General features: G+C 42.1%; 1 protein-coding gene across 2 annotated transcripts; it reads left to right on the forward strand.

Moving 5' to 3' along the window:
- The first annotated feature begins 1,644 nt into the window (after window positions 1-1,644).
- LOC147419943 (uncharacterized) lies at window positions 1,645-4,909 on the forward strand. Of its 2 annotated transcripts, XM_086505923.1 has the most exons (5): window positions 1,673-1,950; window positions 2,156-2,319; window positions 2,875-3,401; window positions 3,510-3,788; window positions 3,879-4,909. In XM_086505923.1, exons 1-5 carry the CDS (start codon window positions 1,837-1,839, stop codon window positions 4,487-4,489), a joined length of 1,695 nt encoding a protein of 564 aa, XP_086362049.1. In that variant the 5' UTR covers window positions 1,673-1,836; the 3' UTR covers window positions 4,490-4,909. The 2 variants fall into 2 exon arrangements, with proteins under 2 accessions (XP_086362050.1, XP_086362049.1); XM_086505924.1 differs by lacking the exon at window positions 2,156-2,319 and having other exon boundaries at window positions 1,645-1,950.
- Window positions 4,910-11,038: the final 6,129 nt, after the last annotated feature.

Genomic DNA, 11,038 nt, shown 5'->3' on the forward strand with positions numbered 1-11,038 from the left:
TGAGCTAAAAGCCTTTCTAGCTCATTGCATATTCGGTCCAACTCCCCGATCCTATCGGCATAAGTCATCTTGCATTATAGCATTCTTCCTCCCCAGCTCTTTCCTCTTCCATTTGCTTTCCTGACTCCTTCCATCTACATCTCCGTCGAACAATTCCCTATTCCTTTGGCACATCTGTCTCAACTTAAACATTGCATCTCAGATCGCCATACATTGCATTCTCGATCCTCTTCTCTCGCATCATTTTGTGTAGGCATCACCCACCTGCTCTAGTTGTCAACATTCACAAAAAAAAACGGCGCGTGGTTTTTTCAAAGCAAAACGTTGCAACCTCAACATTAAACCATGGCTTTGAAGAGGCCATCTTATCCAAGCTCTGATACCAAACGTTAGGGTCCTTGTGCATCTACAACCAGACGAACTCAAAACAATGACAAGGGCTCCTCCCAAGCCATGGTGTAACTCTATGGCTGGGTCTATAGTTGTCAGCAACAACTGGAAATCCGACACAAAATACTAGAAGGCGCGAGAAGATCTCATAGCCTCAGCTCACGGAGCCAAGTGGGGATCTACAACCAAAACAAAGTGCAACCAGGAGCTCTCTAGCTCGTACCAAGTACTTTGCAAATGCCATACATGGAAGGGGTTTGATGCCCTGCACAAAAGTCCAACAAGTTGCCTCAAAATCCCCAAATGCAATAGCATGCTCTGGCTCTGCGGAGTCTAGGCGGATTCACTATCAATAGCCCTCTGAGGCCCCCAAAAACCTGCTCGCAAAACCCTATAGTAACCAACCTTGCCGTGCACTCACTTCTCTACCAAATGACCACGTCAACCCCCAACGCGAGGGTGCGAAACCACAATCCACTGCGAACACCACAACTCAATTCAAATAAGAGTAAGGGACCAACGTGTCTTGTTCCTCTGAACCAACCCTTTGAACTTGCTCATCGATGAATGCCGTCATTATCAAAAACAAGCTTGAGCTCTTGGCTGTGTGATTTGGCATGAGGGCAATGTCCTAGATCTTGCCAAGTGGCCACCTGTCAGCTCAAGAATTTGAAAAACCATATTAGGCTTACCAAGTAAAGAAGAGGAACAACACAAAATTAGCAGTGGGACGGTCGACATGATAGTAGAAGAGAATGCCACAATCCATACATCGATGGGGCAGAAATTGCAGCTAAATCTAAATGCTTACTTTTGTGTATGCCGGTCAAAGGCCATTCCCTTTGAGGCCTTGGAAAATGTTTCCTACTTCTCACTCTTCTTGGCAAGGTCGATGATGAACTTTGCTAACACTTTGTGAGAACCATGGATGATGACTTCCAAATATGTGCAAAGTTGAGAAACAAGGGACCTCTAAAGCTTTTAACTCAACTTCGCCCATCTGCATGCTTGGGGGAGACCATTATCTATCGGAGGGCTTTCTTGACCAGAGCCTAGAGCAGGGTTTTTGACTCTAACGTTACACATGGTATTTTGTTTGCAAAGCTGGCACTTATCATGATGTAGTCGATTTTGGATCCATTTGTTTTGATCAAGGGCTCAAGAAACCTTAGGCTCACCAAGTAAGGATGAAATTAAAGTAAATTAAAGAATTTTCCCTTCGGAGAATTTCCTTTAAAGAGTGCTCGACGAAGGCAGTCTGACCCTCTGAGGCTTTGTTCTACTATTCCTCTGCAGTAATCAAATCAGAAGTGAGAAGAGGGAGAGAGAGAAAATGACTACATCAACACGCTCGCCCCTGCGATGGCAAATGCCTTCTTCTAGGGCGAAGGGCACTCTGAACAGTGCAGCTTGCGGGCGGTTGCGGCATCTGCAAGCGGTGGCGACATGGGCCTCTGCACAAGTGCCATCCCTCGGGGCCTTCCTCGGTTCGCACCTCGCTTCCACTTCCCAGCTCCTCGGCGCTTCACCTCCTCCCTCTCCCCATTTCACCTGTCAAAGGTATGTAGCATATCCATGTTTTCTTTATGGTCTGTAGAAACGTACTGCAATTAATGTTGATCCAAATTGCGTCTCATCGCATACATGCAACATGGTAATGTGCTTTTCCAGAAGATGATGCAATTGTTACTGGTACATACATGGGCCAAAGGGCTTGTTCGGAAAAAAAAAGAAACACTCATTTTTGTGTGATTTTCTTGCTCAGCCTTACAGCCAAAGCTATGGTGGGTGCACTCACATAGGCAAATCGTTTCATACTGATAAACCAAATTACTGTAGTACGAAGAAGAGGGAAATACAACGCAGTAGAAGATGGGCTGCCCTTGTTACAGTCACAAGTCTGTGCAATAGGACTCTTTTATTTTGTTGGTATGATCTACTTGCTCATCTCTTATAGCCAAAGCCATGGAGAGTGCACTATACAGAGGCAGAGCAAGCTCTCTTATGTATAGAAAGTTTAGAGTGAATGTTACCTGTCACTTGTATCTTCAACAGTATACTTGCATTTCAAAGTGAATGTTACCTGTCACTTGTATCTTCAACAGTTTACTTGCATTTCCCTTTGATTTGAAAGGGGAGGAAGCTTGCAAGTTTACGCATGAAAGTAACAAGAAAACTTCAGAATGCGAAGGCGTGAAAAAATAATTCTGGTATGTGCAGATGTGTGCATCTCTGTAGGTATCACATGCTTTAATACGAGGCACAGGAGATAGAAATGCAAGATGTCCGTACAAGAGACCAATAAGAATTTCTGAATGTTGTAGGACACCGCCCTAAATTGACAAATTAATCGCAACTACATTCAAGGTCGGAGCATGGCTCATCAAAGTGTAGTGAAGCATAGTTCTCTTTTGACTCATTGTTGGAGCATTCTACTCAGTTGTTTTGTTCCATGAGGTTCTCATAGCTTTATTCTCCAACCAGGTGTGAATCAATTCTCCAGGTTGGAATAAACTGCTCCATCCGTGTAAGAAGCAGGAAAAGGAAGAAGCAAAGGTCAGCGAGTAAGGAAACCTCTCCTCCAGTCAACTGCATCTTATACTATTGCCAATACTGTGCTTTTGAAAACATGAACATAGGCACGCCAAAGGCTTATGTCAAAACAAAGCTTAGTGAAATGGCTGCCCGCCACAAGCTGTCAGAACTAAGCAAAAGTAATGTAGAAAAGAAGGCAAAAACTTCTAACAAGGAGTTAATGACTGCTACGAAAGTGTTATCGATAGAGGGCGCAGGTAGTTCTGGCAAGAAAACAAAGAGGAAGGGCTGGCTATCATTGAAGGAGTTGGCTGCATCTCCAGGCTTATCATCCACTAGTATCAGGCCTGTTGTAGTGAAGTCTACCATCTCTACTCTGACACCACCACGGATGAAGAACTTGGATTCTGTCAAATTGATGCCCATGTTTTCCCAAATGGAGTCCATGGCTGCGACTCCTGTCTCAAGCATTAAAGGTACAAGAAATTTGGTTGCCTGTGATTAAAATTCTTGTTTTATAGAACAATGACCTTTAGGTGCACATTATCGATAAGCACTGACATCAAATTCTTTTTTGTGTTTAGAACAATGCCCTACGGGTGTCAACAGCACTAAAGCCAACTTTGAATTGGAGCAATGCAATACATCTGCAGGTGAAATAAGCTCAGAGAAGGCTTCAGACTTGGTACATCTTCTTCGAGATCGGGAAACATCCCCTAAGAAGTCTTCTTTATTCACCGCCAAGCTGATGTGTCTCAATGCATCACGTCACCAGCAGCAAAGAGGACTGTCAGATTCTTCAGGAGAAGCGCTAAATTCCAGACATTGTGTGGAGTGTGTTCACCCCATTAACAACATTAAAGGTAAGACTGTAAGCTGTCAAAGGGACCTCCATTGATAGGTGATTTGATTACAGCAGAGTACTAATGAAATTTTGGTTCCATTTGTATCAGAAGAACAAACTTCACAGGCTCCCAACTCTCAGAGAAAGTTAGGGCAGAGTGGTGTTGCAATGGAGGTGGAGAATAAGGAGCAGCTGAGCATTAACCCAGCGGCTGCAAATGCTATCATACTGGACGAGCTTACTGTCACCCTTTCCGACTCAAAGCACAATAATCTGACATCTGCAACACTAGACAACTCCTATATAGTTTCACAAATAAGGAGTGCAAGCGTACCTGATGTGCCCACGGGTGGGGGTGCTTTGAAGTTGTTGCAATCATTTTCCGAAAAAGAGCAGGGGGTTTTGACGTTCGAGAAACCTGCCAAATTATTTTCTAGGTGGCAAGATGATGTCAACAAGCTTCAAGACAAAAGTGGAAACAAAGTGCAGTTACCATTTAAAAAAAGAGAATTTGATGATGACAACAGATCACAGAAAGTTGCAAAAAAGCAGAAGCCAATGGTACCCACTGGTTATATAGACATGACAAGAGGCAAAGTAACCACCAATCTTGTACTTGGAAGGGAGTTCCAGTCAAAGATGAAACCATTGTTTCGGAGAATGGGTCGTCATTGGTTCACAAAATGTAGATCGAGGACAATCAAGTGGCGGCTTATATGAAGCAAAACCAGTCGCTTATAAGGGGACAAAGACATACCTCGCTTCTCTATTGCTATGAGAGGCCCTTGTTATTGCGATGTCAGATGCGAGCACACTCTTCAGCTCATCTGCATCAATGCGGTATCTTTTTGTCAGTCTTGCTTTTCTATGCATCAGCATTTTGTTAAACTGTACTATCAAAATAGTGATATTAAGGTTGGAAACTACATGCCTGCCCTGGAATAGAGGCGGGCAGGGTGTTTGCTCTGTATATACAAGGCTTATAACAAGTCAATGAGAGGCAGATCATTGCGGGAATCTGTTTCAGTTTCTTTAACAGAGACAATTTGTAGAGGCTTGTCTCTTGTGCATCAATGTTGCGGGTTCTAATCACAGTGGACATAAATCTTCTTACTAATGGTATTCATGGCATTGCAACGATTGGTTGTGCTTGAAGTTATGTTGGTGGCATATTTTCTGTTCTATGAAAATCGATTCACCATTTGGTTTGCCTGTTTAATTGTGACATTAGAGGTAGGTAGGGTTTGTTCTTTGAGCTGTCTTGTGGATTAACAAAGGAAATAGAAGCCCCTTTTCCGAGTATGGCAACCTACCACATTTTCCACAGCTTCTGGTGGCATAAGAGCTGAATAGTGGAGGGATACTATGTGCACCTCAGAAACATCTCCAATGTAGAGGACCTTTGAACTCCTTTCCTCCAAGTCAGATGGCCTCCATTTGGGAGGCTTATATGGGGATGCTTGTGGCCTTTTTGGCATGCTTAATGCTATGGAGGTCTCTCTATAAGTATAACACTTTTGCCAATGAGTCTACCATGACATGGGGATCAAAGCTAAGCACAACTACTCTTTTTTCCATTCTTTCTCAATGGAATGATTTTTTAAGTTAAAACATTTTATTGATTGCATGTTATTGTTTGCGTTAAAAAAGACTAGCACTTGAACAAAGAACATGTAGAAAACAATATATAATCTTTGGAATTTTGTCATTAACCACCAATATGTGCTTATAGTGTGTTGCCTTGAGCCCACTTCAATGATGATAACGGACGGCTTCTTCCCATTTGGGCGATAACTCATGAATGCTGTTTCATACCTACAGCATTGGGGTCGATCGTTTGAAGTGCTTGTAATGGACTGATGAGCAATCCAGAAATGGCTTGATAATAGCACTATCCCTCTCCCTCTCTAAATTTTGTGCAGTACTAAGAGGGTAATGATGTTCACAATGGTAAAAAAGCACTATTACATCGTTCTCGAGAAGCATGTAGGGCGTGTGGCTGATTGGCAAGGTAGAAGGAGCGGAGGCTCGGGGGGCGCCCCCAAAAAGTTGTGCTGCCCCTACAACCTTATCCATGCAATATTGACTCCCTCACTCAATAACCTCTCTTGCCTAGGTCTAGCCTCATGCAAGTCTTTGCCTCCAATGCAGCTTGAGCTTCCCTCTAGGGTTCAAGGATCAGGTTAAAATGATTAAAAAACGTTTGTTCTCATGTCCATGGGTAGATGGCAGTTTAGAGGAGAATATGCCCAAATTGATGTCCATCAACCTTAGCCATGCTAGTCACATGCTAGTCAATGTGTGCTACTGAAAGGTGTACTCAATTCTACTAGTAGCTTCTTGTTGACTACATGCACCCAATGAGATGTTTTAGAGAAGTGAGAATTATGCCCAAATTGATGGCCATCAACCTTAGCCATTCTAGTTGATGTGTGCTACTGGAAGGTATACTCATTGATTCTACTAAATAGCTTCTTGTCAGACTCTAGCCACCCAATCAGTGAGATTCTCGCACATGCACATACCTTTGATTTTGCGGGGGTAGTAATGCTAGCCAATCAAATAAAGAAACTCAAAGATCTTGTCATTTGATACTTTTGAAAGCAACACTTTTCTGTAAGTATTCATTTGGATAGTAGAAAGCCAAACTTAAGAAAGATTGCAATAGAATGCTTCCACAATGGAAAAGCAAGTGGAGGCTATGGGAGGGGCTGTGAGCCCACTCTAGAGGCCAATGAATTGAAACATTCTCAAGACATTTTTCTTATCATAGCATCCCAAAAAGCAAAAAACTTGTGGCACACCAACATGGCTACATGCTCTGTGAGGCTAGTCATGCTACCAAAGGTAGCGTTTGATGGTTTCCAATGAAGAAAGCATACAAAAATTAGTAATTATGATAGAACTCATCATGATCTATTGGATTAATAAAAAACCAACCAAGCTCCTCAATCATTCCTCCAAGCTCATTTATGAAACGGCCATGCTCAAGCTCATTGCAAAGGCTTTGATTAGATTTTAATGGTTTACACCTCAAACAAGTGCGAAATGGTTAGATAGGTAAAGATCCTTTAGGATTATGATTGTAACCTACAATATTATAAAGGGTGATAATGTAATAGAAAGGTGCTTTAAGTGGCTAAAAACCAACCAAGCTCCTCAATCATTCCTCCAAAGCTCATTTATGAAACGGCCATGCTCAAGCTCATTGCAAAGGCTTTGATTAGATTTTAATGGTTTACACCTCAAACAAGTGCGAAATGGTTAGATAGGTAAAGATCCTTTAGGATTATGATTGTAACCTACAATATTATAAAGGGTGATAATGTAATAGAAAGGTGCTTTAAGTGGTTGATATCAAAATATGTAAGTGTAGCACCTGAGTTCACCTGAAGGTGTGTTTTATATTTCAAAGAGCTACAAAAATACATGTACAAGAGGGGGGTTAAAATGGAACTTTTTAATAAGTTATAGGTTTATGAAAGAAAAGGGGCCCTTTAATCCATGGTGAAGTACGTGTGAAAGGTTTTATACATACCTCTTGAATGTACATACTATAGGTATTTTTGAAAGCCCCCCCCCCCCCCCCCCCCCCCCCTCCTTCTTGGCCTTAAGCAGGGTTTGGTGGTGCAAAAAAAGGATCAATTTTAGCTCCATCTTACGTGAATTATGGTGTCAAGGTGGTTTGGAGTTGTTGGAAATAGGGTTGCAGGGAAACACACACAGCTTGCAAAAGACTAAGAAGCTCAAGGCACGCAAGAAAGAGTATTATTGCTTAGTGCACAATGAAAGTAGCCCTAGAGTGAGGGAAAAAACCTCTTATTGAGGGAAGAAATTCCCTGGCGGTCCTAAGTGCGTTCACACACATCACTGCCACATGTATATGGTAACAAATCCCTCATGGGCGTGATGCGATGAACGAGATCACCGAGTATAGGGAAGTGCCGTGCCTTGAGGACATGATCAGTCCACAAAGGGGAATAAGCCCAAAGCTTGCAGAAAGCTTCAAACTTATCCACGAGACAATGCCTTTGTGAAAAGATCTACAAGGTTGTCATGTGTTGGCACATAAGCAAAGATGATCTCTCCTGCTGAGAGTCTCTCCTTGACATAGTGATAATGCACCTCAATGTGCTTTGTGCGAGCATGAAAAACTGGCTTCCTTGCTCGGGGGGTTCACTATGTGTAAAACTACCATATCACGTGCGTTCAAGACATATTTGTAAAACCCTTTATTTGTGAATTTTGTTAAGAATATAACGTACCCTTTTCTTTTAAAATCTGTAAGTTTTTTTTCAAATTTGAAAACATAATGCCCTTCTGTATATATATTTTTGTAAGTTTCAAGACTTTAAATACCTTTCTATTGAACTCACGTGATAGGTTACATTTTTATTAGGTGATCTCCCCGGGCTTCCTTGCAACTGCCAACGTGCTTTGAATGTTAGTATAGATGATGTTGGTAGTGTCTTGTCCAACACCTAAATCATCCATAAGGCGTCTGGGCCATACACACTCAACCGTAGATCTGAAGATTGCCCTGTACTTAGCCTCACAACTGGAAGTGACCACAATAGGTTTCTTCTTGCTCAACCATGATATGCATGAACTACCGAGCATGAAACAAAAATCACTCATGGACACTCACGTGTCATAACAACTAGCTCAATTTGAGTTCAAAAAATCATATAAATATGGCCACAATGATCCCCCCTTTGAATAAAACAACACAAGTTTAAAGTGCCACAAGTAGCGAAAGATCCTCTCGACAACCTGCCAATGCTTAGACCCTGGGCTATGCATAAATTTGATAAGCTGTGAGAGTGCAAATTGAATATTTGGCCTAGTGTTGCATACATATATAAGGTATCCAATAGCAGGTTGGTAAAGAGTGACATCGGCATCATGAAGACTCAACGTCAAACTTGTTTCTAGGGGATTGGCAATAGTTTTGCAATCCTCAAGTCCAAACTTACATAGCAATGTCTCTATTAACTTGTTTGACACAAGGCAATACCACCATCACACTAGTTAAATTGTATGCCCAAGTAATGATGCAACAACCCCAAATCTTTAATCTTGAAAGTAGCATTCAAATCAGCCTTAAAGTCATCACACTTTACATACAAAGTGCTTTCTGGTGGACTGTTACAAAAACCTCATTTAACCAAATGAGTGTCAGCTTTCTCATACCAAGCAGAAGGAGATTGCTTCAACCCATACAAATGTTTCTTACATTTGCACACTTATCTTCCTATTACCATATACATGTGGTAGTGATGTGTGTGAACACAGTAGGACCGCCAGGGCATTTTTTCCTCTTTAGGAGTTTTTTCCCCCGAGCATTGTATATACGCCCATCACTCTAGGGCTATCCATCTTTCCATTGCACACTAAGTAACACACTCTCTATTTTGTGCCTTGAGCTTCCTTCATCTTCTCCAAACTGTGTGCATTTCTCTGCAACCCTAATTCCAACAATTTGTATCAGAGCAGGTTACGTCCTCTCGAGCTTAGTCGCCAGTTGCTCCAGCACACGCCTGCTCACTTTCTCCGATTACAGTGAAGTTTGGCGAGCTTTCATAGGTCGACAAATATTTCAAGATAACTTGTAGAGCTAGGTCTACTTAGATTTCTCATTCGGGCTCATTTCGACCTCCGTTTCCACTACAGGCAGGTCTGCACAAGCAATTTTGTCATTTTGTGCATAATTTCTGTGAGTGTTGTTTTCTCCATAACAGGTGCCTTACATACTTCTACGGTTTGTGCTATATAGCACGTGTTGTTCCCCCTCCGCTTCTCCTATTTTTGGGCAGTTTTCACTGCAGGTGCAGCATTTACCATGGCTGGCAACAACACAGATGTCTTTAAGATGTTTACTGCCGAGGACAGGTTGGATGGGGAAAATTACCCTATGTGGGCTTATATGATTCAACACGTTCTTATGTCAAAGGGCATCTGGAATATTGTGCAGGGCATTGATGTACGTCCTGGTTCTAAGGATGTAGGCGATGTTGAGGATGTTGCAAGTCTTGCTGCTATTAGAGTTGTTTTGCCTACGGCAGAACAAGCTCGTTGGGATGTAAAGGATGCGCAGGCTCATGCATTGATTGCGTTCTTTGTGAAGCGCACCATTGTTCCTCACATCCGTTCAGCAAAATCTGCAAAACAGGCTTGGGATATTCTAGCAGGTCTTTATGCAAGCTGCAATGAGGCTAAAATTTCTTTGCTACGTAAAGATCTAAAGTCGAAGATTATGCATGAGGAAGATGATATGGACACTTTTCTTGCTGGTGTCAAGGATATCAATGAGCACTTTATTTCTTCAAGTGAAGTCATTTCAGATAGTTCCCTTGTGTAGAATGTTCTTGATGCCTTACCAGATTCTTACCAGACTTTTGCTAGTACTTGGAGACCTCTGACCCAAAAAAAAACAGGACTAGATAGCGTGCACTTGAACAAGATTTTATTGCTTCTCAAAGAAAGGATGGCATTGCAACCACTTCTTATGGTTTTGCTGCGAGTGGAAAAACATGTGTTCCTAAAGCTTCTAATGGCAGCAATTCGCCTGAAAATTCTGGTGATAAGGGCAAAAAAAAGATGCGTTGCCATTATTGTAAAGCTAATGATCACTTGATCAAGCAGTGTCCTAAGTTGAAGGCCAAAGAGGCTAAGAAGAAAGAGGGTGGTTCCATTGCAAATGCTGGTTCCACTACAAATGCAGCCATTGTTGAGTCTTCTGTGAAAGGAGACTGTGTTGCTGATGTTGATGCAGAATGGGCTTTTAGTGTAGAGTGAACTTACAATCCTGCTGTCCATGATGCATGCTTGTCAGTTGCTGCACATTCACATGTGTGGTATTTCGACAGTGGTGCTACAAAGCACATTACCTCACATCATGAATTGTTCACCTCTCTCGAGTCTGTCCCTCATGGGAATTCAGTCACTTGTGCCAACAATGCCTCTTATCCGGTTCATGGAGTTGGAAAGATTGTGCTTACTACTGCAAATGGCAATTCTTTCACACTTGTTGATGCACTTTATGTACCTGGGAGTAAGAAGAATCTCTTGTCTGTATCCGCACTTGCTAGACTTGGACTTGTAGTCAAATTTGTGGATGACAGATGTACAGTTCATGATCTCAGTTTTGGTGCTAAAATTGTTGCATCTGGCCTTTTGTGCCGTGGGCTTTATAAGCTCACTTTGTATGACAAGTGTGGAAATGTTTTTGCAAATGCTGTTGCGGATTCAAGGGCTATTTCAGATGCA

This window comes from Adiantum capillus-veneris, chromosome 29 (genome assembly GCF_014529385.1).
Source record: "Adiantum capillus-veneris isolate H3 chromosome 29, ASM1452938v2, whole genome shotgun sequence".
Classification (NCBI taxonomy): Eukaryota; Viridiplantae; Streptophyta; class Polypodiopsida; order Polypodiales; family Pteridaceae; genus Adiantum; species Adiantum capillus-veneris.